At 38.7% G+C, this 26,126-nt stretch overlaps 1 protein-coding gene and 1 pseudogene across 5 annotated transcripts in view; one reads left to right on the top strand and one right to left on the bottom strand.

The window, feature by feature from the left end:
* The window catches only part of Hnrnpr (heterogeneous nuclear ribonucleoprotein R), a 33,143-nt gene extending 7,436 nt beyond the window's left edge, over positions 1–25,707 (top strand). For 4 of the 5 annotated variants that reach the window (XM_013121274.3, XM_013121273.3, XM_013121272.3 and 1 more), the window contains 7 exons: positions 2,190–2,303; positions 11,904–12,080; positions 14,186–14,321; positions 17,456–17,670; positions 22,302–22,451; positions 24,203–24,324; positions 24,443–25,707. In XM_013121274.3, the coding sequence (XP_012976728.2) occupies positions 2,190–2,303; positions 11,904–12,080; positions 14,186–14,321; positions 17,456–17,670; positions 22,302–22,451; positions 24,203–24,324; positions 24,443–25,055 (1,527 nt within the window). In that variant the 3' untranslated portion in view covers positions 25,056–25,707. The remainder of the gene's footprint in view (positions 1–2,189; positions 2,304–11,903; positions 12,081–14,185; positions 14,322–17,455; positions 17,671–22,301; positions 22,452–24,202; positions 24,325–24,442) is intronic. The other variant, XM_005081000.4, reaches the window with a different exon arrangement.
* Positions 16,325–16,434, bottom strand: LOC121144200 (annotated as a pseudogene).
* Positions 25,708–26,126: the final 419 nt, after the last annotated feature.

Genomic DNA, 26,126 nt, shown 5'->3' with positions numbered 1-26,126 from the left:
AATAATATGTGTATATTTTGTCTTAGTTAAAAGTATCTATTGTGATAAAACACTAAAAACAATATGGGAAGGAAAGGGTTTATTTCATCATATACTTCCCTATCACAGTCCATAATTGAGGAAAATCAGCAGGAACTTGAGGAAGGAATTGATGCAGAGACTGTAGAAGAACCCTGCTTTCTGGCTTGTTTCCCATAGTTTGCCCAGTTTGTTTTCTTACACACCCTGGGACCACTTGCCCAGGAGGCTGAGCCCTCTTGTATCAATTGCTAATCAAGAAAATACCCCATAGACTCGCTAGACAGTTTTATGGAGGCATTTTTATCAATTAAGAGTCCTTCCCAGGTACACCTAGGTTGCGTCAAGTTGATCAAAAACAAACAAACAAACAAACAAAAACAACAAGAAACCCAACCAGGCCGGGTGTTGGTGGTGCACGCCTTTAATCCCAGCACTCAGGAGGCAGAGGCAGGTGGATCTCTGAGTTCGAGGCCAGCTTGGTCTACAAAGCAAGTTCCAGGACAGCCCCCAAAACAATACAGAGAAACCATGTCTTGAAAAACCAAAAAAAAAAAAAAAAAAAAAGGAAAGAAACCCAACCAGTACAATTGCTAATTTGTATGTTATTTGTATACTACGTATTTTTGGTTGTATTTGATATTACATACACACACACACACACACACACACACACACACACACACACACACACACACACACACATATATATATGAATCAAAGGTAGAAAAATGGAAGGCCCAAGACATCCATCCCTGTGGAATCCCAGGGTTAACTAAACCTAATTCACATAAATCTGGTGTTGCTCTGTATAATTAAAAACCTAACATGTACAGCTCTTCTTTCTCGATAGATTATATATTTTGTTTGCCAATAAAAGATGTTCTGTAGTACTTTCATGTGATACTATCTATAGTGCAAGCTCTTTGAGGGCAAGGGTATCTTTTCTGTGACTTCTCTAAACTAATGTTATTGAGGTAGGATGATAATCAAGAAATTGTAAGGTTTCTTTTGAAATCTGAGGTTATTTGGTAGTTGCCAAATTTAGTTCATACTATGAGATTGTCCAGTTTTTCTGGAGCTTGTGTTATAGTAAGACTGTGCAACAAATAAATGAAACGAGTTAAGGACAGTTATGAGCCACTGTGTGTATGCTGGGAATCAAAACTTAGGTCTTCTGCAAGAGCAGCAAGTGCTCTTTATTCCAAAGCCATCACTCCTGCCACCCCCGTTTAGATATTTTTTTAAGATTTATTATTATGTATACAGTGTTCTGCCTGCATGTATGCCTGAAGACAGCACCAGATCTCATTACAGATGGTTGTGAGCCAACATGTGGTTGCTGGGAATTGAACTCGGGACTTTTGGAAGAGCAGCCAGTGCTCTTAACCACTGAGCCATCTCTCCAGCCTGATATTTTATTGTTATTTTTAATTATATGTACATGTTTGTGTCTGAATGTAGGTTTGTATACATGACTACAGTGTCCATGGACGCTAGGAGAGAATGTAGTTAATTATGAGATTTCACATGGTTGCTAGGAACTAAACTATGGTCCTCTGCAAGACTCTTAAATTTCTAGCCCCTCATTTTCCTTCCTTCCTTCCTCTTTTTGTTTTTGCTTTTGCTTTTTTGAGACATGGCTTTTCCGTGTAGCTCTGATTGTCCTGGAACTCACTCTGTAGACCACGCTGGCCTCGAACTCACAGAGATCCACCTGCTTCTTGAGTGCTGGGATTAAAGATGTTCATCACCACAGCTAGGCCCCATAACAGGTTTTTATATGATACTGGGGCTAGAACCCAGGGCTTCAGGCTAACTGGACAAATAACCTTTATCAACTGAGCTATATTTCCAGCTGCTCCCCTTTAGCCATAAAATACAGTTCATAAAATGTTATAGTAGCCAGGCGGTGGTGGTACATGCCTTTAATCCCAGCACTCCAGAGGCTGAGGCAGCGGATCTCTGATTTCCAGACCAGCCTCGTCTACAGAACAAGTTTCAGGACAGTTAAGGCTACACTGAGAAGCCCTGTCTTCAAAAGCCAAAAAACAAAAAAGGAAAAAAAAATCCAGCCAAACAAATTTATAGTAACTTTTAGAAAAAGATTAATATACTTATTTGTGTATGTTTATATTTTCAAGTATTAACAGATTTGTAATTATGTTTAGGCCTTGCTTGAGAGGACTGGTTATACTCTGGATGTAACCACAGGACAGAGGAAGTATGGTGGTCCTCCACCAGACAGTGTGTACTCGGGTGTGCAACCTGGAATTGGAACAGAGGTAAGTGTTCTTATCCCTTTGCCAGAAATCTTTCCAGTCTATTAACTGTATTATCTAGTGTATGAAGTAGGTAAAGTACTTGACTTCTTTCAAAGTAGCTAGTGTTACATTGGTGGTAACTATGTGCATTTTGTGTCATTATTAGAAGGAAATCTTGGTATAGATATCTTTTTTTTTTTTTTTTTTTTTGGTTTTTCGAGACAGGGTTTCTCTGTGGCTTTTGGAGCCTGTCCTGGAACTCTCTCTGTAGACCAGGCTGGCCTCGAACTCACAGAGATTCGCCTGCCTCTGCCTCCCGAGTGCTGGGATTAAAGGCGTGCGCCACCAACACCCAGCTTTTGGTATAGATATCTTAATACTTTTTTGTTTGTTTGTTTGTTTTGTCTTTTGAGACAGAGTTTCTCTGTGTAACAGCCCTGGCTGTCCTGAAACTCACTTCTTAGACCAGGTTGGCCTCAAACTCACAGAGATCTGCCTGCCTTTACAGCCATCAAAGAAATACAGATAAGGAGTCTTGGAGTTAACTGCTAAAGGGAGAAGCAGGTCCCCCCTCTTTTCTTTTTTTAATTTTGTCTATTTATTTATTTTGGTGCTAGGAATTTGAGTTTGGGGGTCTCATGCATTCTGAACGTGTTATGTGCTGTGCTCTTGACTCAGACTTTTATTTGAAATAATATCTAAGTATGTAGCCCGTACTTGTCTTGAACTCACAAGCCTCCCTTCTTGGGAGTTGAGGTTATTGGCATATGCCACTGTACTCAGCTTCTGTTTATTTTAAGACAGAGTCTTACATGTAACCCTTCATGGCTAAAGTGTTGTATGTAGACCAGACTTGCCTTGAACAATTCAATTGGCAATTCTGTGTGCCTCCTATGTGCAGGTGTTGTAGTGCTGGGGTTAGCCATCATGTCTGGCTCCAGTTTTGTTTTGTAATGTTAGTACTTTCTAAACTCTGCTTGTCATTTCTCTTTGCTTCTTCTTAACACATAAAATGCACTTAGTAGTTAATGAGGAACATTGTAAATGGGAGGGAATTCTACAAGGGAAGGTGCAGCTGTAGAATGAGAGAAAAGAGTTGAGCATATTGGTAAAGAAATGGCTCTTAGGCTTTTGTAAAAGTTTTCTCTTGTTCATACTGCTAGAGTGCTGGGGTGACAAGTTTACTCCACACCAGGTTTATTCAGTGCTGAGCATCCAACCCAGCGTTCCTGTGTGCTAGGCAAACACTCTACTCATTGGGCTCCTCCCACATCTTACAGCCCAAGTCCCCCATGTGCTTGCTTTTATTGTAACATTCTCCAATCTTTTAAATGGAGAAATGAGGCGACAAAAAATAACCTGTTACAGCAGGGACTTTTTCTGATTTGATGTCTCCATTGTCTATATTTAGTACTTATCATAGTGTCAGGAACACAGTGCACAGTATTTGATGAAAGATATTTATTTGTGAGATAATCTCATTTGGGATGTTGTGGGTGTGATGTAGGGTGTGTGTGGGAGAGAATACTGGTGTGTGGAAGATGGAAGTCAAAGAACTGCTTTTGGGAACCTGTTCCTTTTACTGTCAGTTCTGGGGATTGAACTCAGATCATTAGGCTTATGTGGCAAGTGCATCAACACTCTGAGACATTTTGCTGGATCTCACATAGTCAGGATGGAATTGAAATTGTTGTCTAGCCTCTCAGGTACTGGAATTACAGGCATACACTACCTTCCCTTGTTTGTAGAAGTCTCTTAAATAAACAACATGATGGAGGTGAGGATGATAGGGGTAACTTCTTAAATAGTCATGGTGTCTGCTCATTATTTGGGGAGTATTATCATTGTTAGACATTAGAATTAAGTGTTTAGGTTGTCTATTAGAGTTACAAGAAATTAAAAATTTACTTAGATTCCCATCTGAACAGTTTGGTTTGTTTTTTTTTTTTTTCGAGACAGGGTTTCTCTGTATTGTTTTGGAGGCTGTCCTGGAACTCGCTCTGTAGAGTGGGCTGGCCTCAAACTCACAGCCTCCAGAGTGCTGGGATTAAAGGTGTGTGCCACCAACGCCCGGCACAGCCAGTGCTCTTAATCACTGAGCCATCTCTCCAGCCCCCACATTTTTTCTTTAAGGTAATGCTAACTACAGTCATCATTGCTGATCCATTTACAAACAAAAAAAAATTATCTTTGCTTTTGGTCATCTGAAAAGCAAACTTTAGCTTTTAAGAATATACAGTTTATAAGTCTAAAGGTATCACTGTCTCCTTAAAACTGTTCAGATGGGCACTCAGGAGGCAGAGGCAGGCGGATCTCTGTGAGTTTGAGGCCAGCCTGGTCTATAGAGCGAGTTCCAGGACAGCCTCCAAAACAATACAGAGAAACCCTGTCTCAAAAAAGCAAAAAACAACAACAAAAAAAGAGCACTGTCTGCTCTTTCAGAGGACCTGGGTTCAATTCCCAGCACCCACATAGTGTCTCACAATGATTTGTAACTCCAGTTCCAGGGGATCTGATACTTTCTTATGACCTCCACAGGTTTCAGGCATGCAAGTGGTGCACATACATATATATATGCACGCAAAACACCTATTCATTAAAATAAATAAATATAAAATAAAAAATTAAAGACCAAAAAATTTGAGTGACGTGTAGATGTGTGTGTGAAGATTTTAGGACAACTTTGTGCAGTTGCTTCTTTCTTTCCACCCTTTCGAGGGTTAAAGGATCAGACTTAGGTCGCCAGGCTTGTGTGGAAAGTACCTTTACTTGCTCAGCCATCTCACTGCCACAGTATTGATTTTAAAGTCTGTGTTTTCTTTGCATAGTATGGTCATTTGCCTTTGCTCTTTGACTTTCATTATCATGTTATAATAGTTGTATTCTGTTTCTTAATGTTTAATATTAAAAGGGATTCTAAGCATTTTGGGATTTAGAAACACTAGGAACGTCTACATACTATTATGTTAGTTTGTGATTGGTTTAGGATTATACTGTGGGCCTGTAAGAGGGTTAAGTTTCTCTGTGACTTTGGAGGCTGTCCTGAAACTAGCTCTTGTATACAGTCTGATCTCGAACTCACAGAGATCCACCTGCCTCTGCCTCCTGAGTGCTGGGATTAAAGGCATGTGACAGCCACCACTGCCTGGCGAGGGTTAAGGTTCTTATTGCCAAGCCTGATGACCTGAGTTGGATCTCCAGGACACATGACAGAAGGAGAGAACCAATTCCTGCAAGTTGTCTTCTGACATTAACATGTGTGCCATGGTGTGTACTCCCATCCCCAGTATAAATGTAGTAAAAGAATAAAATTATGTGATTATCAGTAGGGTTGAAATTGGGACTCTTAGCCATCTAGGTTCTTTGCAGAAACACGTATCAGCAGTGAAACATAGGTTACAAATAAGTAACCTCATTAACAGCTTCTTCCATTCTTCACTTTTTTCTTTTTGGAGGGGTGGTTTTGGGATATTTTTCTGTGTCTTGGAACTCCCTTAGTAGATGAAGCTGGCCTCAAATTCAGATCCATCTACCTGTCTCCTTAGTGCCTTGACTAAAGGTGTATGCCACCACTGCTTGTCTTGTTTATATACTTTTAAAACAATATAGAAGAAATGTGGTTCAGTTGAGACTGGTGGCTTAAGCCTATGATCCAAACTACTTGGAAAGTAGAAATAGGAGAGTCTCAAGTTCAAGGCCTGTTTGTGCATTTAGCAAAACTGTATCTCAAAGGGAAAGGAGTGGACTGGGACTGGTGTGGTTGATGAGGCAGCTCCCAGTTCTTGGAGCAGGTGGCTCACTGTGGGTCTTGAAGCCAGCCAGGGCTATATAGATCCTGCTTCAAATAACAAATAAATAGAGGGAGGGAAGGAGAGATAATAGCCAGTAATAGAGTCTGTCTTAATATGTTCAAGGCTTTAGATTCTGTTCTAACTCCACAGAGAGGGAGAGAGAAAGAGAGACATTGTGGTCCACTTCTTTTTTTTTTTTGGGTTTTACGAGACAGGGTTTCTCTGTATTGTTTTGGAGGCTGTGGGTCCAGCCCAGCCTCAAACTCAGAGATCCGCCTGCCTCTGCCTCCTGAGTGCTGGGATTAAAGGCGTGTGCCACCACCGCCCAGCTTGTAGTCCACTTCTTTTTGAACTCTCAGTATTTTTTTTTCCTACTAGTTTTAGTATTGTTCCTTTACTTGTTTGGGTCAAGGATCTCATGTACCTCAGACTGTGTTCCCATTTGTTGTGTGGCTGAGACTGAATCAGCATTTGTGGTTTAGAGTTCATGTTAGATACTTTTTCAGTTGCTCCCCACCATATATTTTAACAAAAGATTGATTTATTTAATGTATATGTGAGAGTGGTTACATATATGTAGAGACATCCCCTGAAACTGGAGGTACAAGGTGTTGTGAGCTTCTGTTGGTGCTAGGAATTATTCTTGTGTTCTTTGCAAGGGCACCAAGTGCATGTAACTGTTGAACCATCTGTCCAGCCCCTATGTTTCTTGAATTTTATTTATTTGTATGTGTGGTGGTGAGGAGCATGGATGCCGTGGTTTGCATTTCATTGTGTGTACATGGGATCAGGACAGCTTTGTGGAGTTGGTTCTCTCCTACCTTTATGTGGATTCCTGAGATTGAACTCAGGTTGTTGGACTGAATCATCTCACTGGCTCTCCACCTTTTAGAAATTTACTTATTTTTTGTGCATTGGTGTTTTGCCTGTGATATGCCTGTATGAGGATGTTGGATCCCCTAGAATTGGGTTATAGATAGCTGTGAGCTGCCATGTGAGTGTTGGGAATTGAATCTGGGTCCTTTAGAAGAGTAGCAGTGTTCTTAACAGTTGAGCCACCTCTCTAGCCCTGTTCTTCACATTTTTGAGACTGGGTCTCTCAGTGGGTAAAGTGTTTGAGGCTTGAATTCTAATCCCCAGCCTCACTGTAAAAGCTGGATTTGGTGGCACATGTCCATACCTCAGGGTTGGGGATTAGGTCTCTGTAGACCAGGCCTGCCTTGAACTCAGATTCATCTGCCTCCTCTTCCTGAATGCTTGGATTCAAGGCATGTCCAGCACCTTTTTATTTTTCTATGGATGTGTGTACTAACTGTGTGTGGTGGTCTGCAGAGGCCCTAGGTATCAGACACTCCAGGATCTGGAGTTACAGGCAGTTGGTTCTAGGAATTGAACTTGGGTCCTCTTCAAGAGACAGTACATGCTCTTTAAACATTGAGCTGTTCTTCCCTAGAAACATGTATCAATTCTTGCACATTTCTCACACTTGGGATAATGCTTAACAGATTGTTAGTGAGTACATACCTCTCTCTGGAAGTAACTTACAGAAAGTATTATCTAAAGAGTAGGCCTCATTATCTCCAAATTCAGTTTTAATATTGCTCCATTCTGAGGCACTGACCTCAATCAAAACCAAAAAATAATTTTAATGGTAGCTATAAGAAAACAAAAGCAAATATTATGGTGGAACATGACTAATCCCGGGGTGAATATTTGTGAGGTCAAGTTGGGAGATCAAGACTTTAATTGTAATGAAAGGATCTGATATGGAGGATATTGATATGTGACACCTGTGAAAGGGTGGCAGTCCACTGGTTAAGAACCATTGTATTAATTGGCTATTTTGTGTCATCTTTTTATTAATGAAGTTTTTTCAGAGCTTGTAGGTTTAAGAGACTTTCAACTATGTGACTTTGAAAGCCCTGCATGGGGGAAAAATGGTGTTTTGCAATAGTAAACTTAGAGCTGGAGAGTTGGCTTATGGCCAGCACAGGTTGAGCTTTTACTACTAGAGTATAAATTGCTTATTTTTCTTACTTTTTCTGTAGACTTAATTTATTAACCAACTTTTAAATAATTTCTTTTGAAATATGTATTTTCATTTTAGTTTAGCTTAGTGAAACAAACTTGTCTGGCTCTAAAAATAATGGCACAAATGTTAAAGAAGTAGTATAAATAAATATCTGATGCAGCTGTGCTGTATATATTTTCAGAGTGTCACTGAACTTTTTGCTTCATCTGTATTTCTACTGGGTAGGGAGAAATCATGAATCATGAAAGATAGAATTATCAAACACCATTTCATTATAATAATTAAAAGATAGAATTATCAAACACCATTTCATTATAATAATTAAAAGATAGAACAAACTTACTTTCACTTTTTATAACCTCCCTTCTCCTGCACAGTGGGCTCCATAGATATTCTGTGTATGTTAATTAACTACATTTTCTACCTTTAGCTATACTTCCGGCCTCCTACATCAGTATAATTTTGACATTCACAAATACAAATAAACTCATATAAAAATGCTCTAAACATGGGTTAGTGATAAAGTTCTGATTGGGTAATTGGCCATTTGATTGGGTAATTGGCTACTATGTGTGAGGCTCTAGGTTTAATTCCTAGTATCCTGTCTTCCTTCAAATGGATTATAGGCTAAGAATGTAACTCAGTGCCGTGCTAGCCTCCATGAGACCTTGCATTTGATGCACAATAGTGCATAAAGCAAACATGGTAGAGCATGTTTGTAATTGCAGCACCGAGATAGAGAAAGAAGGATCAGAGGTTCAAAGCTATTTTCTGCTGCACATTGAGTTGAGGTCAAGTCCTGATATACATGAGACCCTGCCATGAAAAAAGGGAGAAAACCGGGTGGTGATGGTGGCACACGCCTTTAATCCCAGCACTCAGAAGCAGAGGCAGGTGGATCTCGACGAGTTCTAGACCAGCCTGGTTGGTTTACAGAGTGAGCTCCAGGACAACCAAGGCTACACAGAGAAATCATGTTTCAGAGAGAGAGGGAGGAGAGAGAGGACTCTGATTAAGAACACTTGTTGCTCTTGCAGGGGACCCAGACTTTACTCGCAGTACCCACATGGAGGCTCACTACCATCTGAACTCCAGTTTCAGGGGATCTAATGCCCTTTCCTGGCCTTTTTGGGTAACAGACATGCACACATGTGGCAAAACACCCATACATTTAATAATGAAAAAGGGTTATGTAGTTGGCAGACAGGGTGGCAGGAACATGTGATTCCCAGCACTTAAGAGATGGAGGCAGAAGGATCAAGAATTCTAGGTCATCCGTAGCTACATACTGAACATATAAGAACTTATTTAGAAAAAATAAACTAAAAATAAGACTATGATATGAACTCTACTATCAGAAGTTGTCCTTTCATGTGTGGTTGGCAGATGAGGAAATTGGCCCACTAATTAGAATACTTGTTCTTAGTAACTAAAAGTGTAGATCTGAATCCAGTTTAACTTAGTACCCTACCACCCTTATAGCTGTCACCTATTATTAGGCTAAGCCACCATTGTAGCTTGCCAGGATTGGCTTGTTAACCCTCACTGGTAGAGGCTTGTTCATACAATTCATTTTCTACGCAGTTATCTGTATGCTTCCCTTAGAATGTAAGTCACATTTAGTCATTTTCCTGCCCAACACATCTCTAGAAAAAGTTTAGACTTCTAGGCATGGTTTAACTTAATTTGGCACTATTTTCTGACTTTCCACCATTCTTCACTAAAATGGACAGCTGTAGCCTTTGGGCTGCCCCCCTCCCCTCCCCCTTTTTTTAAGAGACAATGTCTCTCTGGGAACAATTAAGGCTAGCCAGGATTAAAGGCATGCGTCACCATGCCTGACCATATACATACATACACACACACACATACATATATATATATATATATATATATATTTTTTTTTTTTTTTTACTTTTTTATTTGCAGTGCTAGGGACTGAACCCAGAGTCTTATGTATTCTAAGGAGGCGCTCTGCCATTGAGCTGCATCCCAGGCCTGGTGATACTGGCCACATCTTTCAGAGTACTCTTGCTACTTTATTGGTTTGAGTCATTGTTCAGAATTTAAAATATTGATAGAGATGAATTTTCACTAGAAAATTTCTCATGTAAATGTTGGTTTACTGTTTTGTATTTGTGGCTTATAAATGTTATATCAAAAGATTGTTTTAGAGCTAGACATGTGGTGCACATCTTTAAACCCAGAATTCAGGAGGCAGAGGTAGGTGGATCTCAGAGTCTGAGGCCAGCTTAGCCTACAAAGAGTGTTCCAGGACAACCAGGGTTACACAAAGAAACCTTGTCTCAAAAAAAAAAAAAAAGACAAAAAAGCAATTGTTTTAATGTTGATGTTGGACAGACTTGAAAATTTTGGTATAAATGCTGATTTATTTTTACTTTAATGTTGTTATTATTTTATAACTAATTTTTTCCTTTGGTTATAATTTGAGAAATATCATGACTTCCTTAAATGGTAAAAAAGAAAAATTTTCATACCTTAAAATTAAATGTGCTTGCCAAGCATGGTAGCTACTGAGGAAGGAGGCTGAAGGAGGAGAGTCATCTAAGCACAGGATTTGGAGGCCTGGGCAACATAGTGATGCCTGCCTCATTTTCAAATAATTTCCTTAAAAGGAATAGACTGAAGACAAGTGTTTTTTGAAAATCATTAAAGTTGTTTTTTAAATAATGAAGATTTTAGTATTGAAAATTCAATGAAAGTCTGGTCAGTTTCTTATTAAATTATTGTTATATGAAAATGAGTATTGGTGGTGGGGTGGGGGGTGGCCATGCCTTTAATCCCAGCACTCGGGAGTTAGAGGCAGCTGGATCTTTATGAGTTTGAGGCTAGCCTGGTCTATAGAGGGAGTCCCAGGATAGCCAGGGCTGTTATAACACTGTCTCGAAAAACAAAATAAGTGTTGTATTTCTATCTAAGCACAGATTAGCTTTTTGTTTATTCTTTCTTTTAAACAGTATCTCACTATATAGACCAAACTAGCCTGTAATTCATAGAGAACTTCAAGAAAAGGCAATTTTAAAATTTGAAGTTGTTACTACAGTTTTGTGCAGCTACCAGTTTCCATTTTATTTATACACTTAACTTTTTGTTGATAGCCCTAAGGCTTTTTTTTGTGTGTGTTTGTTTTATTTTTGTTTTTGTCTTTGTTTATCGAGGCAGGGTTTCTCTATGTAACAGCCCTGGCTGTCCTGGAACTTGCTTTGTAGACCAGACTGGCCTCTAACTCAGAAAGATCTGCTTGTCTGTCTCTGCCTCCCGAGTGCTGGGATTAAAGGTATGTGTTGCCTTGCCCAGCCTTCCTTCCTGCCTGCTTTCCTTCCTTCCTTCTTCTTTCCTTCCTTCCTGCCTGCTTTCCTTCCTTCTTCCTTCCTCCCCCTTCCTTCCTTCCTTCCTTCCTTCCTTCCTTCCTTCCTTCCTTCCTTCCTTCCTTCCTTCCTTCCTCTCATTTATTTTTGAGGCAGGATCATACTGTGTAATCTTGGTTGGATTGGAACTAACTGTGTAGAGAAGACTGGTCTTGAGTTCACAGAGATCCACCTGCCTTTGCCTTCCAAGTGCTGGTATTGAAGGTATGTGCCACCATGCCTACCCAACTTCAAGGTTATAATAAATGTTCAAGGTCACATTTAATCTAAACCAACTGCTAGATTCAAATTGTCTTCATTCTACCTTAAGTAGTTTATGCTTTTATCCCCTAACAAGAGATAGGAATTCTGACTCTGCCTCTAAAATGAAATGCTTATGTTGGATTTTAACAAGGAAACTTTATTTTAGGTCTTCGTAGGTAAAATCCCAAGAGACTTATATGAGGATGAGTTGGTACCCCTTTTTGAGAAGGCTGGTCCTATCTGGGATCTACGCCTCATGATGGATCCACTTTCTGGTCAGAACAGAGGATATGCATTTATCACCTTCTGTGGAAAGGAAGCTGCCCAGGAAGCAGTTAAACTGGTATGTAATAAATATCCACTGTCAAGAACTTACCTTTTGAGAGAATAAACTTCAGTTCAAAAACACTTGCAGTTAACAGTTTCATTTTCTTTAGTTACTTCTTTTAATGTCTTTATATTGACTGAGTTGGTATGTAATCTTTGCTTTCTTTTTTTCTGATTATAATTCTAAGATAACTAACAGATTGGTTAGTTTTTTCATTTAGTCTCAAGCCAGTTCAGTTTTTTTCTTTTAGACTGCCAGACTTTAGGCTTGGCACTAAGTATAATGGAGGCTTGCTTAGATGGTTCTGTGGAACATAACTGGATGACAATGACTTTTGTAGGACTTGGTTTTTTGTTTTTTTTGTTTTTCTGTTTTTTGGTTTTTTTTTTTTTTTGGTTTTTCAAGACAGGGTTTCTCTGTGGCTTTGAAGGCTGTCCTGGAACTAGCTCTTGTAGACCAGGCTGGCCTCGAACTCACAGAGATCTGCCTGCCTCTGCCTCCCAAGTGCTGGGATTACAGGCATGCGCCACCAACGCCCGGCTAGGACTTGGTTTAAGAAATAGTGTGAATCTGATTTATTTTTATCATAATCCAGCTATACAATTAAACAGTTATATTCTAAATCCCCTTTTTACTATGTTATAGACTTCTATGATTTTCTTTTTCTCCAGGGCTTGTTACCATCTTGTGCTTGTTAGAGCAGCAGTAAGTTTTGCAGATGGCTTGTATTTTGTTTTTTCTTTAAGATTTTATATATAGTGTTCTGTCTGCATGTGTGCTTGCAGGCCAGAAGAGGACACCAGATCCAGTTACAGATGGTTGTGAGCCAACATGTGGTTGCTGGGAATTGAACTCAGTACCTTTGGAAGAACAGGCAGTGCTCTTAACTGCAGAGCAGTTTCTCCAGTCCATATTCTTACTGTATGAAAGTGACTCTCTGTGTGTTAAAGTAACAGTGTCAGTGTTTCTTGGCAGAGTCTTGCCTGACATCTGAGGACATATGAAGAATGGTAGAGCAGTAGCCGTTCTTGCCCTTTTAGTACAGCTGATTTATCAAATGTTTTGGTTTCATTAGTGAGCTCTGAATTAGTTCTTTCCTGGCGTGGCCCAGGTTTTAGTTTTTCTGGTGGATTTTTTTCTCCAAACTTTTTTATTCAATATTAAAATTTCAAGGCTTTATTTTCTTATTTTTGACAGAATATAGGTTACTTTTTTAGTCATCTTTTTTAGTAGACGAATGGTAATGTTAAAATATAAAGAAACTAAAATTTATTAAAGAATTTGTCATTGTAGTGAGTTTAAATAAAACAATTGTTGGGTGTTGGTGGCCCATGCCTTTAGCCCCAACACTTGGGAGGCAGAGACAGGCAGATCTCTGTGAGTTCGAGACCTACCTGGTCTATAAAACTAGTCCCAGGTCAGGCTCCAAAGTTACAGAGAAAGCCTATTTGGAAAAAAACAAACAAGAAAATCCCAAAAAACATTTTTTTATTGTCTTCATGAAGTTTTGAAAGTGTTTTGGTAGTTGACAACTTTATTAGAATTGAGATTTGTATGCAGTGTGAAACTCCTGTAAGTTTCTTTGGCATTGATTAACTCTAATGTTCCTTTGTACATATTATTGTTTTGGCTGTTGCTTATCTACATTTAATTTTATCTTCAAGGACTCTGAATAGTTTCAAGTATTCCTTCTAAAATTCTCTGGAATGGAATTTTCAGGTAGATAAAATTGAAAATATGTAGCCAGGCAGTGGTAGTGTATGCCTTTAATCCCAGCACTTGGGAGGTAGAGAAAGAGACAGGTAGATCTCTGAGTTCAAGACCAGCCTGATTTACAGAGTGAGTTCCAGGACAGCCCCCTCCCCATGAAGAAAAAGAAATATTCAATGTTAAAATGAATAGTGAATCCTTTTTATATGGATGAACATAACAGTAGAGGTTCCAAAACCATGCTATAACTGGAGATTGAAACAAGTTTAAAATATACATTCATGTTTCTATAAACTTCAGGGAGCTTGGTGAGTATTTGCCCTGAAATTATGGGGCTCTTTAGATCAATATCAGTTGTCCTCAGTATGGGGTGGTTTGGGGGGGGTCTCTGGTTCTTTTCTTCTTTGCAGTGTGACAGCTATGAGATTCGCCCTGGTAAACACCTGGGAGTGTGCATTTCTGTGGCAAACAACAGACTTTTTGTTGGATCCATTCCAAAGAATAAGACTAAAGAAAACATTCTGGAAGAGTTCAGTAAAGTCACAGGTAAAACAAAAATGCATTTAAAAGTTGGTTTGTGGGAATCTGTTGCTTTATTTATAAATGAAAGTGTTCCCTCCCCCAAAGGAGGTATATTGTAAATTAAGAATTAAAGTCTCCCATATCTAAATTGCTTCCTTTCTGCTTAATAGTGGTTGGACTAAATATGTTTCTAAGTATTCTTAATTTCATGGAATTTCCTTTTTACTTTGTCTTAATCGAACCTTGGTTTTTGCCAGAGCCTTTAATCTCTATCCCTCAAGTGAAAGCTTTTTCCTCCAATAATTTTAGGATTAGGGAGAAGAGAGTTCTCATTTCTTCCTGATGTCCTGTCTATGTAATTTTAAAAGATTATAATAGAATCCATGCAGTTGATTGAGAAGTACATTTTATATCACAGGTCCACATACTTAAATAAAAATAACTGGAGTCATTCATGAACTTGGAGGTTAGGAGTTTGCCAACAGAATTAACTGAAACCCTATCTCAGGACAAAACAGAAGACTATATGTAATCTGAAATAATTAAATAAAACCATACTTTGATTTATTAGAAATGGTTCATCTTATTTTCCATTCCATTTCACTTTTTATGTGGGTGCTGGGGATTCGAACTTAGGTCGTCCTCTTGCTTTCACAACAAGGATCTTACCTATTGAGCCATTTTCCTAGACAACATTTCATTTTTTTCCCCCTTTGAAATAGACTCTAACCTTGGTAGACCTGGAGTTTGCTATATAGACCTGCCTGGCCTCGAATTTACAGAGATTTTGCTTCCTCTATCTCCGCCTCTGCCTCTGGAGTACTGGAATTAGAGAGTGTGCCACCACATCTGGCCTGCATTTCACTTTTTAAATGTTGAGGTTGAACCAGTGATTTGGCTTATCTGGTTGAGATATGCTTGCTGCAGGCCTAATGATCTGGGTTCAATCCCCAGGTTACATAAATTGGCACGAGAGAACCATCTCATGAAAGTTGTTTGGCTTCCACAGATGTATCATGGCGTAGGAGCATCTGCTGATATACCTGTTGGCATGCTTTGTCTGTCTCTCTCTTTCTGTCTTTGTATGTGTGTGTTTTCCCTTGTCCCTCCATTCTCCTTCTCTCTCTGTCTTACACACATGAAGGAAAGAAAAAAAGAAAGGTTGAATTACGATTTGAAAACCCTATTTTAAGACCATGGCCTCCGATATAAAAACTGCTGTATTCCTTTATATTTTTGTCACCCAGTCATACTGTCTTCTCCCTTGAAGCTGTCATTTATTGTTCTAGTTTCACCCTTTCTTTAACCTGAGGATTGCCTAATTCTCTTCCTTCTGTCCTAAATTGATTTATTCTTAGTACTTTTTTTTTTTTGTTTTTTTTTTTTGGTTTTTACGAGACAGGGTTTCTCTGTATTGTTTTGGAGGCTGTCAGTCCAGCCTGGCCTTGGAACTCACAGAGATCCGCCTGCCTCTGCCTCCCGAGTGCTGGGATTAAAGGCGTGCGCCACCACTGCCCGGCTATTCTTAGTACTTTTAAAATCTATATAGGTGTCCCACCTAAGGCTAAACTTCAGTTAACCAGAATAGATCTGGATCTTCTCGTCAGAAATTCTGCTCACTCTGAAACTTTGATTTCCAGTGCTCTTTTGTGTTGGTTAATTGTTCTATTGACTGTTTATATAGCAGTTCCCTTCTGTTCCTGTCCTTCTACTTACTCCTTCAGCATATGCTTATTAAAATGCTGCTAAACACTAGAATATAATGGTGGATAAGAGACCTATTCTTTGCCTTTATAGGACCTGGGAAAAGAGTTTAGACCAAAAAAAAAAAAAAAGATATTTCTACATTGTAGTAAAATACTGTAAAAGGGAAAATAGAGCTACACTGTCTGCTTTCTGTACCCATGGTTAGCTCTTCTGATAAGGTGTTATTTCAGTCAAGACCTGAAAACTTAAGAGCATAGCTTACAAAAAATAGAGTGCATTCCAAAAGAGTAACATGTATCAAGTTTCTAAGTCAAGAAAGTTTAAAGTCTTTGTTTTTTTTTTTTTTTAACTGTATAAGTGTTGTTAGGCCCAAGGGCCTCTTCTATCTTTGTCAAGGAGTGTGTTAACACTCTCTCCTTTCCTACAACAGAAGAAATAACTTGTTATGTTAAAGTAACTGATAGAAAGCTAATATTTGTTTAAAGGCAATATAAAGCAGAATTATATGAGATGAAGTAGTCAAGGCTCTTTTAGACTATGTAAGAAGTTTGTATTTTATTGCATATAGAATAAGAAGGTTTTTGAAGGTCTTAGACATAGAATAACATGTTTCATCTGTATAGAACACTTTTCTATTCTGTGGATAAGGGCTCAGAACTTACCAGGATTAGTAGTACCTTAGAGAGAAGCATGGACTAGGGTAATAAATGAAATGGGAAAAAGTAAATGTATTGGATTTGGACCATAGAGATGAAATAAAGGGAAAAAAAGTATTATTTTCTGGCTTGAGAACTTAGTTGATATGGGTGATTGTTTATTAGATGGGGAAGCTTAGGGAAAATAGATTTTGGGTGTAGGTGTGCTGTTTTGAACATGTGAAGTTTGTCCAAGACATTTTAAGCACCTCATATACCTGGATCTCAGAGAAATCTAGGCTTGAAAAAAGTGGGAGCATTTGTTTATAAGAGTGTAGGAAGTACTTGGTTAGCTCGCATGACCTAGAAGGGACAAAGGGAAGGACTGAGGTTGGAGGGACTTGACATGGATAGTTGCTGATCATCTTTGTTCATGGTAAAAGTAGTAGCTATTACGTTGGGTGTAGGGAAGGGTTTTTTGTTTTGTTTTGTTTGTTTGTGATTAGTAGTTCAAAGTTAGTTCTCTTGCATTTATGTAAGTAATTGGAGTCCTGATAGTGCCTTTATAAATTGTGAGTACTCTTTTAACATTCGTTGCAAAATATCATAGTAGTTGGACCTACCTTGAGAACTCTAAAATTAATAGAGAACACGTAATTCTGTTCCAAACTCTGCATCAAATAATGCTGATCTAATGTTTATTACTGTGAGGCTTCTTCAATAATTTTTTTTTTCCTGCTCATTGGCAAGTGGATTTAGGTCTGCCTAATCACTAGACGTGTGGTGGATGCTTTTGGCTTATATATCTGGCTGTTGGTTTAACAGAGGGTTTGGTGGACGTTATTCTCTATCATCAACCCGATGACAAAAAGAAGAATCGGGGGTTCTGCTTCCTTGAATATGAGGATCACAAGTCAGCAGCACAAGCCAGACGACGGCTGATGAGTGGAAAAGTAAAAGTGTGGGGAAATGTAGTTACAGTTGAATGGGCTGACCCTGTCGAAGAACCAGATCCAGAAGTCATGGCTAAGGTAAATACAGCTGCTCGGGGTTGGGAGTAGGTTACCATATCGATTTTGTATTCAAAGCTCATACTTCGTGATAATAAATACAAATTGTAGCTCTTCACTATAATTGCTTAGAAAAGCAAAGAGGAGACTATGTAACACTAAATGTAGTAGCCTATCTTAGCATCTGGGTAATTTCCTCCAGATCAGATATGCCAAAAGAGCTAAAATCCAGGTTCTTCAAGTAGGTATTTCATACACACTGAGCCTTTAATGTTAGCACCATGAAAAACAACAATATATTGGCCAAAAATTGTTTTTTTGTTTTGTTTTTGGACATACCCTGTTTAGCTCAGACTACCCTGGAACTCACTGTAGCTCAGGTTGACTTCCTCTTGTTGAGACTTGAGTACAGGCATACAGGCATGAACCAGCTCATGCTATGACTATTACATGAATGTGAATTGTACTTTATTTAGATTTATGATTAATTTAATGTATCCAGTTTCTTTTTTCCCCATGAAAAAAGACAAGATTGCCATGCTTATTGACATTTGGTCGTGGCAGAATAGACTTGACGGAGCCTACCAAGAGCCAGTCCTCCTAGTTTCCTCATTGTCAGGACCTTTGCTTGGGAGCCATGGTTCTTAGACATTTTTTGGATGGCTCCTGGGACTGAAGGGATTCCTCTGCTGCTTGCAGTGAGTTTGTATATTCAGTTTATTGCTCTTTCCTCAGGAAGGAAACTTTATTGATGGCCATAATGAGTGTTTGTATCTTAATGACTGAAATTTTTTGTTTTGATCTTTTTTTTCCTCCAAATTTTAAAGAGGCAGACGCTCCCTCTGGCTGGTTTGTATCAGTGTGATGTAGTCTCTTTGTATGCAATGACATTTGGGGTTAGACAGAGATGATCCAGAGTCTCCATCAAGAGTTCTGCTTCCTTTTTTTTTTTTTGGTCTCATATTCCTTGAGTAGATTAATATCCAGGGAAGGGACTAGGAATCTAAATAGCCCTGGTCTTCCTTCCTTCCTTCCTTCCTTCCTTCCTTCCTTCCTTCCTTCCTTCCTTCCTTCCTTCCTTCCTTCCTTCCTTCCTTCCTTCCTTCTTCCCTCCCTCCCTCCCTCCCTTCCTTTTTTCCCTCTCCCCTTCCTTCCCCTTCCCTCCCTCAATTAGCTTGATTTCTGTCTTCACTGTTTCTTCTAGTACATTGTGGCTTTGTACTAACTATTGGACCTTGTATGTCATGTGTTTTATTTGGATTAAACTACACTATAACTTTGACTACCTGTATAGACAAAACATGTCCTCTGCTGCCTTTTTATCTTTTTGTTTTTATTGTTTTTTTGAGACCGGATTTGTCTGTATTGTTTTGGAGGCTGTCGTGGAACTCACTCTGTAGACTAGGCTGGCCTCAAACTCACAGAGATCCGCCTGCCTCTGCCTCCTGAGTGCTGGGATAAGAGGCGTGCGCCACCAACGCCCGGCTCTGTGCTGCCTTTTTAAATAAAATAAAAATATCTGAAAGTTAAAGGTGTATTATGCATTGGGAGTAGTAAAATTTCACAGTGATCTCAAGATATGACTAGTAATTTTGCTTTATCAATCACTTTTCATTGAATCCTGCTAAACTTTCAACTGGAAGTTCAAAATAAACCCTCCCACTACCACCACCCACAAGAAAATGGCATGATTTTAATCTTATAACTGTCATTTTCTTGTTCAGAATACATTTCAGTTGGTAGAGTGCTTGCCCATCGTACAAGCATTGAATAAAACTGGGGTGGGCATAGTGGTAGTGTACTTGGTAGGTAAAGACATTAAGGTTGAAAGTTTGAGGCTGTTGCTGGCTACATCGGCAGTTTGAAACTCTTGTCTTTTTTTCCTTTTTTTGTTTTGTTTTTGGAGACAGGGTTTCTCTGTGTAGCCTTGGCAGTCTTGGAATTCTTCTCTGTAGACCAGGCTGACCTAGAACTTACAGAGATCCACTTGCCTCTGCCTCCCAAGTGCTGGATTAAAGGCATGGGCCACCACCTCCACTGGTGAGACCCTGTTTTAAAAGAAAACCTCCCAAAAATCTATGAAAACAAGGTTTCAGAGTGGCAAGGAAACCTCTGTAAACTTGGAATTGAGTAAAATTGACACTCTCCCTTAAATTCCTCTCTCCCTTAAAAATGAAAGCTTATGTATTTGGGTAAAGGTTTTGTTCTGTACACATTAGTCTCACAATTTACCTTTCGGGCAAGTTGGATGAGTTTCACAGCCAACTGAAACCTAAACCTAAATGTAACCCTTGCAGGTACACTTTTTTCTTACTATATTATATTTAGTTTAGTGTTTTAATTATGTTTTTGCAGTGCTGGAGTTCAAACCCAAGACCTTACAGTGTTTAGAAAGTGATATACAAATGAGATACACTCTAGAATTCTGTTGAACAATTTTTAAAAATGATGTATTTATTCTTATTTATGTATAATGGTGTTTCACCTGTATGCGAGGGTCCCAGATCCCCTGGAACTGTAGTTACAGTTGTGAACTGCCATGTGGGTGCTGGGAATTGAACCCCGGGTCCTCTGGAAGAGTAGATGGTACTCTTAACCACTGAGCCATCTCTCCAGCCCTGTTGACCAGTTTTTAAGTAGAGTTCCAAGCTTGTTTGTATCTTGTTTTGCTGCTGCAGACCAAACCTACAGCCTCATACCATGTGAGGCAAGCAACTCTACCACTGAGTTAGTTACACTTCAGTCCAAATCCAAGGAGTAGCTTTTTTTTTTTCTTTTCTAAAGATTAATAAGCCAGTGGAAGCCTGTCTAGTCTAGATCTCAGTCTGAAAGCATGGAAAATATAAAGGTACAGGTAGAGGTAAAAAGTATTATATTTTAGACAGGGTCTCTCTACAGAGCCTTGGTTGTCCTAGAACTCACTATAGACTGTGTACTCACAATGTACTGTGCTCCCCCTCAAGTGCTGTAAAGGTATGTGCCTGGGCTCAGATCTTTTTGAATCTTATCTGAGGTAACAGTTTATTTAGTGGGTATGCTAATTTTATTTTGCTTGAATAGTTTCTTAATTCAAGATTGAAAAATTACACAGAAAAGTATACGCAAGTCCATCCCTGCCATCATGTCTGCCATGATTCCTGTAAGGAAGACACTTAGTTTTAGTAATCTATAGATTACCCTTTTATCATTTATGTAAACAAGTATAGGCAAATAAAAGTTTATTTTCCTTAATTCTTAGATGAGTGACTGTAAGCAGCCTTTGTGTTTATTAATCTGTATCCACCATATCTCTGGGAAGATGCAGGGTTATCATGGTGGTTACCCATCTATTGACTGAAAGTTAAATCTTTGCTTCAGAGATGTAATGAGTTGGGAAAGGATGTCTGTCTCTTAGCACCCGTAGATCATAGCTCTGTATCAGCTTATATAGCGCCTCTTATTTTTTAACTCCATAGTGTACTCAGTCCTAGATAGTCCTTGGATTGTTTTTAATCTTCTGCTACAAGTATCGTAAAGATGTATGGTGAGTCATGATGTAGGGCAGATACATTTTAGGATAAATACTTAGAGAATTGCAGTCCAAAGGGCAAATGTAGTTATTAAGATATTCCGAGGCTTTCTTCTGTAGCAGGTGTGCCTCATGCTTGACAAAATAGTCTCTGATCAAACTTAAACATTTTTTTTTGCTCAGTTCTGTAGGTGGTTTGTTTATAATTACTGTTTGTGTTTGAGTGTTTAATATATGAGGAGTTAATGTATTTCTTTATGAATATGAGTTTTGCCTGTTTCTTTGTTCATTTGTTGAGCTTTTTCTTATTTTCTGATGCTCTGATAATTCTTTGTGATGTAAGTTGCCAATTTGTTTTCCATATTTGTCATTTGTCTTCTGACACTGTTTATAATGGCTTTGCCATATGCCACTGTTCTCAGTAGTTGGTATCATTCCTTCATTTGGGTTCTAGACACCAATACTTTTTTATATTTGTGACTTTTAAAACTTAATTTTTTGAGATTATATCATTCCTCCTTTCCTCACACCAGTACTTTATAAAGGAGCCCCTTGTTTTCCTCTAATATTCAGCCCCCACATTATATTTTTGCACTATTTGATCTATTTGGAGTTTATCTTGAATATGGTTTGTAATATGAACTTTCTTTTTTTCCTCCATTAATGCTACTCTAAATGATTTAAGTGTTGTTGTAGTTAGTTTCTAGATTTTGTTCTCTTTCTCCGCAGCCCAAGTAAGTCTTTTCTTGTATAGTTTTTAGATAACTGCCTATAGGTCTTAGGGGTAAAACAGATAAACTTGTTTTCTGTTATAACTTAGAAGCTATGATAAATTTGTGAATAAATAATGATAATTATGTGTTGGTGCCTAGCAGGTTTTATTCAGTGGTAGCTAGTTCTCTGTTGAGAGAAGACAGGAACTGACAGTTTGTATAACTAGGTTACTTTTTAAAAAGCCTTAGTAAAGTGGTAACTAATGTGAGAATTGTTTCTCAGTGTTTCTCAGACTTTCTATGATTGCACTTTTAGCCCTATTGGTTTAGATTTGAAAAGCCAAACACCTATGCTATGAAGACAAGAAGTGGTATTTTAAGATTTGAACTAAAATTTAGGAGTGCCAATTTTGTGTATTTATTGCTGTTAGGTGAAAGTTTTATTTGTGAGAAACTTGGCTACTACAGTAACAGAAGAAATACTAGAAAAGTCATTTTCTGAATTTGGAAAACTGGAGAGAGTGAAGAAGTTGAAAGATTATGCATTCGTTCATTTTGAAGATAGAGGAGCTGCTGTTAAGGTAGGAGTTTGGGTTTTTTTTTTTTTTTTCTCTTACTATTTTCAAACTTGGTAGACTCATAAAATAACTTTTTGGTTTTTCGAGACAGGGTTTCCCTGTGGCTTTGGAGGCTGTCCTGGAACTCGCTTGGTAGTCCAGGCTGGTCACGAACTCACAGAGATCTGCCTGCCTCTGCCTCCCGAGTGCTGGGATTAAAGGCGTGCGCCACCAACGCCCGGCCTTTTTTTTGGAGTTTTGAGACAGAATTTCTCTGTGCATTCCTGGCTGTCCTGGACTTGTTCTGTAGACCAGGCTGTCCTAGAACTCAAAGAGATCCACCTGCCTCTGCCTCTTGAGTGCTAGGTTAAACATGTGTGCCACTACCACCCAACTAAGATTTAAAAAGTTAATTATTAATTAAATTAATTGATTAATATGTGTATGTCTGTGTGAGAGCATGTACATATGTGAATATGCAGATGCTCCAAGAAGCCCAGAAGAGTGTGCTGGATGAACTGGAACTGGAGTTCCAGGTGGTTGTAAGCTGCCCAGAGTGGAAAACAAATGCAGGTTCTCTGGAACAACACTATACTGTCCTAACTTGAGCCATCTCTCCAGATCCATAAAGTAAATTTAAAAATGGAAATAAAGTTGGTGTTTAGGAGTCTGTATATGAGTGATTGTGTGTGTGCGTGCGTGCCAATCTGATCTACACAGTGAGTTCCAGGACAGCCAGGGCTACACAGAAAAACCCTGTCTCAGGAGGGAGGGAGAGGGAAGAAATAGTTTTTGCTTTCTTGGTGGTTGCTTGGAGCTTCCTTGACATCTTCTGTGCTCTGCTTTTACTTTGGCCACAGTAAGTCCTGTGTTAGATATGAGAGAAAATTGGATTTAGTATCTTGTGTTTTTCATACACAGTTATATTCAATTAACCTTTGCATTTCTCATGCATGAAACGTCTGTGCAAGACTTGAATGTTGAACACCACATCTTTATTGCTATCTGAAGAGTTAGTTTTTGTCTGATGTATATTGGTGCTGATATTTCCACTGGGTGTGGATTGCTTCAAGAATTAATTATATGGAATTAAGGAACTTGGCTAAATGCAGCTTTTTTTTTTTTTAAAGAAAACCTTTTAGATTTATTTATTTTATGTGTATGGGTGTTTTGTACTACATGTGTACCTGGTGCTCTCAGAGTTCAGAAGAGCATCAGATCCTCCAAAACTGGAGTTAGGGATGGTTGTGAGCCACCATGTCAGTGTTGGGAATTGAACCTGAGTCCCTCTGTAAGAGCAGCAAGTACTGTTTACTGCTGAGCCATCTTTCCAGCCCCTCTTTCACCTTCTAAAATATAATAGTAAAGCACTACTTTTTGTTCTCAAAAGTAATTTATATATAAAACATAAGGTGAAGGAAAGAGAGTTTTTTTTGGCTAGAATACTCTTGGAAATTAAAATGTTTACTAAGAGTCAATGATACATTTATACCTTTTCAAGATTGTTAAAAAAGTTTTATGTGTATAGGTACTTTGCTTGCATGTATGTCTGAGAATTACATACATGCATGGTATTCATGGAAACTAGAAGGAAAGGGATTCCATGTTCCTTGTAACTGGTGATATAGATGCCACATGGGTGCTGGGATTTGAGCTCAGAGTTCTCTGAAATAGCAGCCAGAGACCTTAACTACTGAGCCAGCTCTCAAGTTCCCCATTTATATTACATTTTAAAATACTGTTTTTTATACAATAAACTTATTTTTGTAATTTAGGCTATGGATGAAATGAATGGAAAAGAAATAGAAGGGGAAGAAATTGAAATTGTCTTAGCTAAGCCACCAGACAAGAAAAGAAAAGAGCGCCAAGCTGCTAGACAGGCCTCCAGAAGCACTGCGTGAGTTTGTCTTTTACTATTTGAATAGAGTACTGTGGTAACAGATCAGATAATGAAGGCAGGATGACGTTTGAAGTAACTGATTTGTTGTCCTTTTCTCCCTCCCTCCATTTGCCAGGTATGAAGATTATTATTATCACCCCCCTCCCCGAATGCCGCCTCCAATGAGGGGTCGAGGTCGTGGTGGAGGGAGAGGTGGCTATGGCTACCCTCCAGATTATTATGGCTATGAAGACTACTATGATGATTACTATGGCTATGATTATCACGACTATCGTGGAGGCTATGAAGATCCCTACTACGGCTATGATGATGGCTATGCAGTAAGAGGAAGAGGAGGAGGAAGGGGAGGGCGAGGTGCTCCACCACCACCAAGGGGGCCGGGAGCACCACCTCCAAGAGGTAGAGCTGGCTATTCACAGAGGGGGGCACCTTTGGGACCACCAAGAGGCTCAAGGGGTGGTAGAGGGGGTCCTGCACAACAGCAGAGAGGCCGTGGTTCTCGTGGAGCTCGGGGCAATCGAGGGGGCAATGTAGGAGGCAAGAGAAAGGCAGATGGGTACAACCAGCCTGATTCCAAACGTCGTCAGACCAACAACCAACAGAACTGGGGTTCCCAACCCATCGCTCAGCAGCCGCTTCAACAAGGTGGTGACTATTCTGGTAACTATGGTTACAATAATGACAACCAAGAATTTTATCAGGATACTTATGGGCAACAGTGGAAATAGACAAGTGAGGGCTTGAAAACGATACTGACAAGATACGATTGGCTCTAGATCTACATTCTTCAAAACAAAATTGGCTTAACTGTTTCATCTTTAAAGTAGCAGTTTGCTGCCATTTGTATTCAGCTGAAGAAATCACTATTGTGTACATACTCAAGTTTTTTTATTTTTCTTCTTTTCTAAATGCTCTTGGACATTATTGGGCTTGCAGAGTTCCCTTATTCTGGGATTACAATGCTTTTATCGTTCCAGGCTTTATTTAAGCTTCAAAACAAACTGTTAAATCATGATTTTGCAGAACCTTTGGTTTGGACAGTTGTTTTTTTGGATTTGGAATAGATTACATAGGAGTATGGAGTATGCTGTAAATAAAAGTACAAGCTAGTGCTTTGTCTTAGTAGTTTTAAGAAATTAAAGCAAACAGATTTCAGTTTCCTTGTATTGAAAATAACCTATGACTGTATGTTTTGCATTCCTAGAAGCAGGTTAACTGTGTTTTTAAATTGTTATAACTTCACACCTTTTTGAAATCTGCCCTACAAAATTTGTTTGGCTTAAACGTCAAAGCCGTGGCAATTTGTTCTTTGATGTGATTGTATTTCCAATTTCTTGTTCATGTAAGATTTCAATAAAACTCAAAAATCTATTCAAAACATTACCTATTTCAAATTCAATTGTGTCCTAAAACATTATTTTATTCGTAATCCTTGAAGGAATACTGTTTTCAAAGTAGAACTGCCTATGTGAGTGATCAAATTCATGAAAAATTTCTTGTCTATTCCATCATGTATTGTGGATATCAGATTTGAGGATTCTAAATTCACATATTCCAAATAGCATTTCATTGATTGGTGTTCTCTCATAATCTCTTCTAATTTTGAAATTTATTCTTAAAAAACAGAGTCAAAGGTTTTTGAACAGGTATTGGATAATTTTCATTAAAGTAAAATGGAGCTGGGGAAGCAGATTACAATTTATTTTGACCCACATTCTTTCAAATCAAGGATAATTTGTGACTGAAGACCTTATTTGCTGGATAAGTAAATACAAATACAGAGAAAACTTAATATTGTG

Source organism: Mesocricetus auratus, unplaced genomic scaffold (assembly GCF_017639785.1).
Source record: "Mesocricetus auratus isolate SY011 unplaced genomic scaffold, BCM_Maur_2.0 Super-Scaffold_100014, whole genome shotgun sequence".
Lineage (NCBI taxonomy): Eukaryota > Metazoa > Chordata > Mammalia > Rodentia > Cricetidae > Mesocricetus > Mesocricetus auratus.
This window is presented reverse-complemented; position numbering and strand designations above follow the sequence as displayed.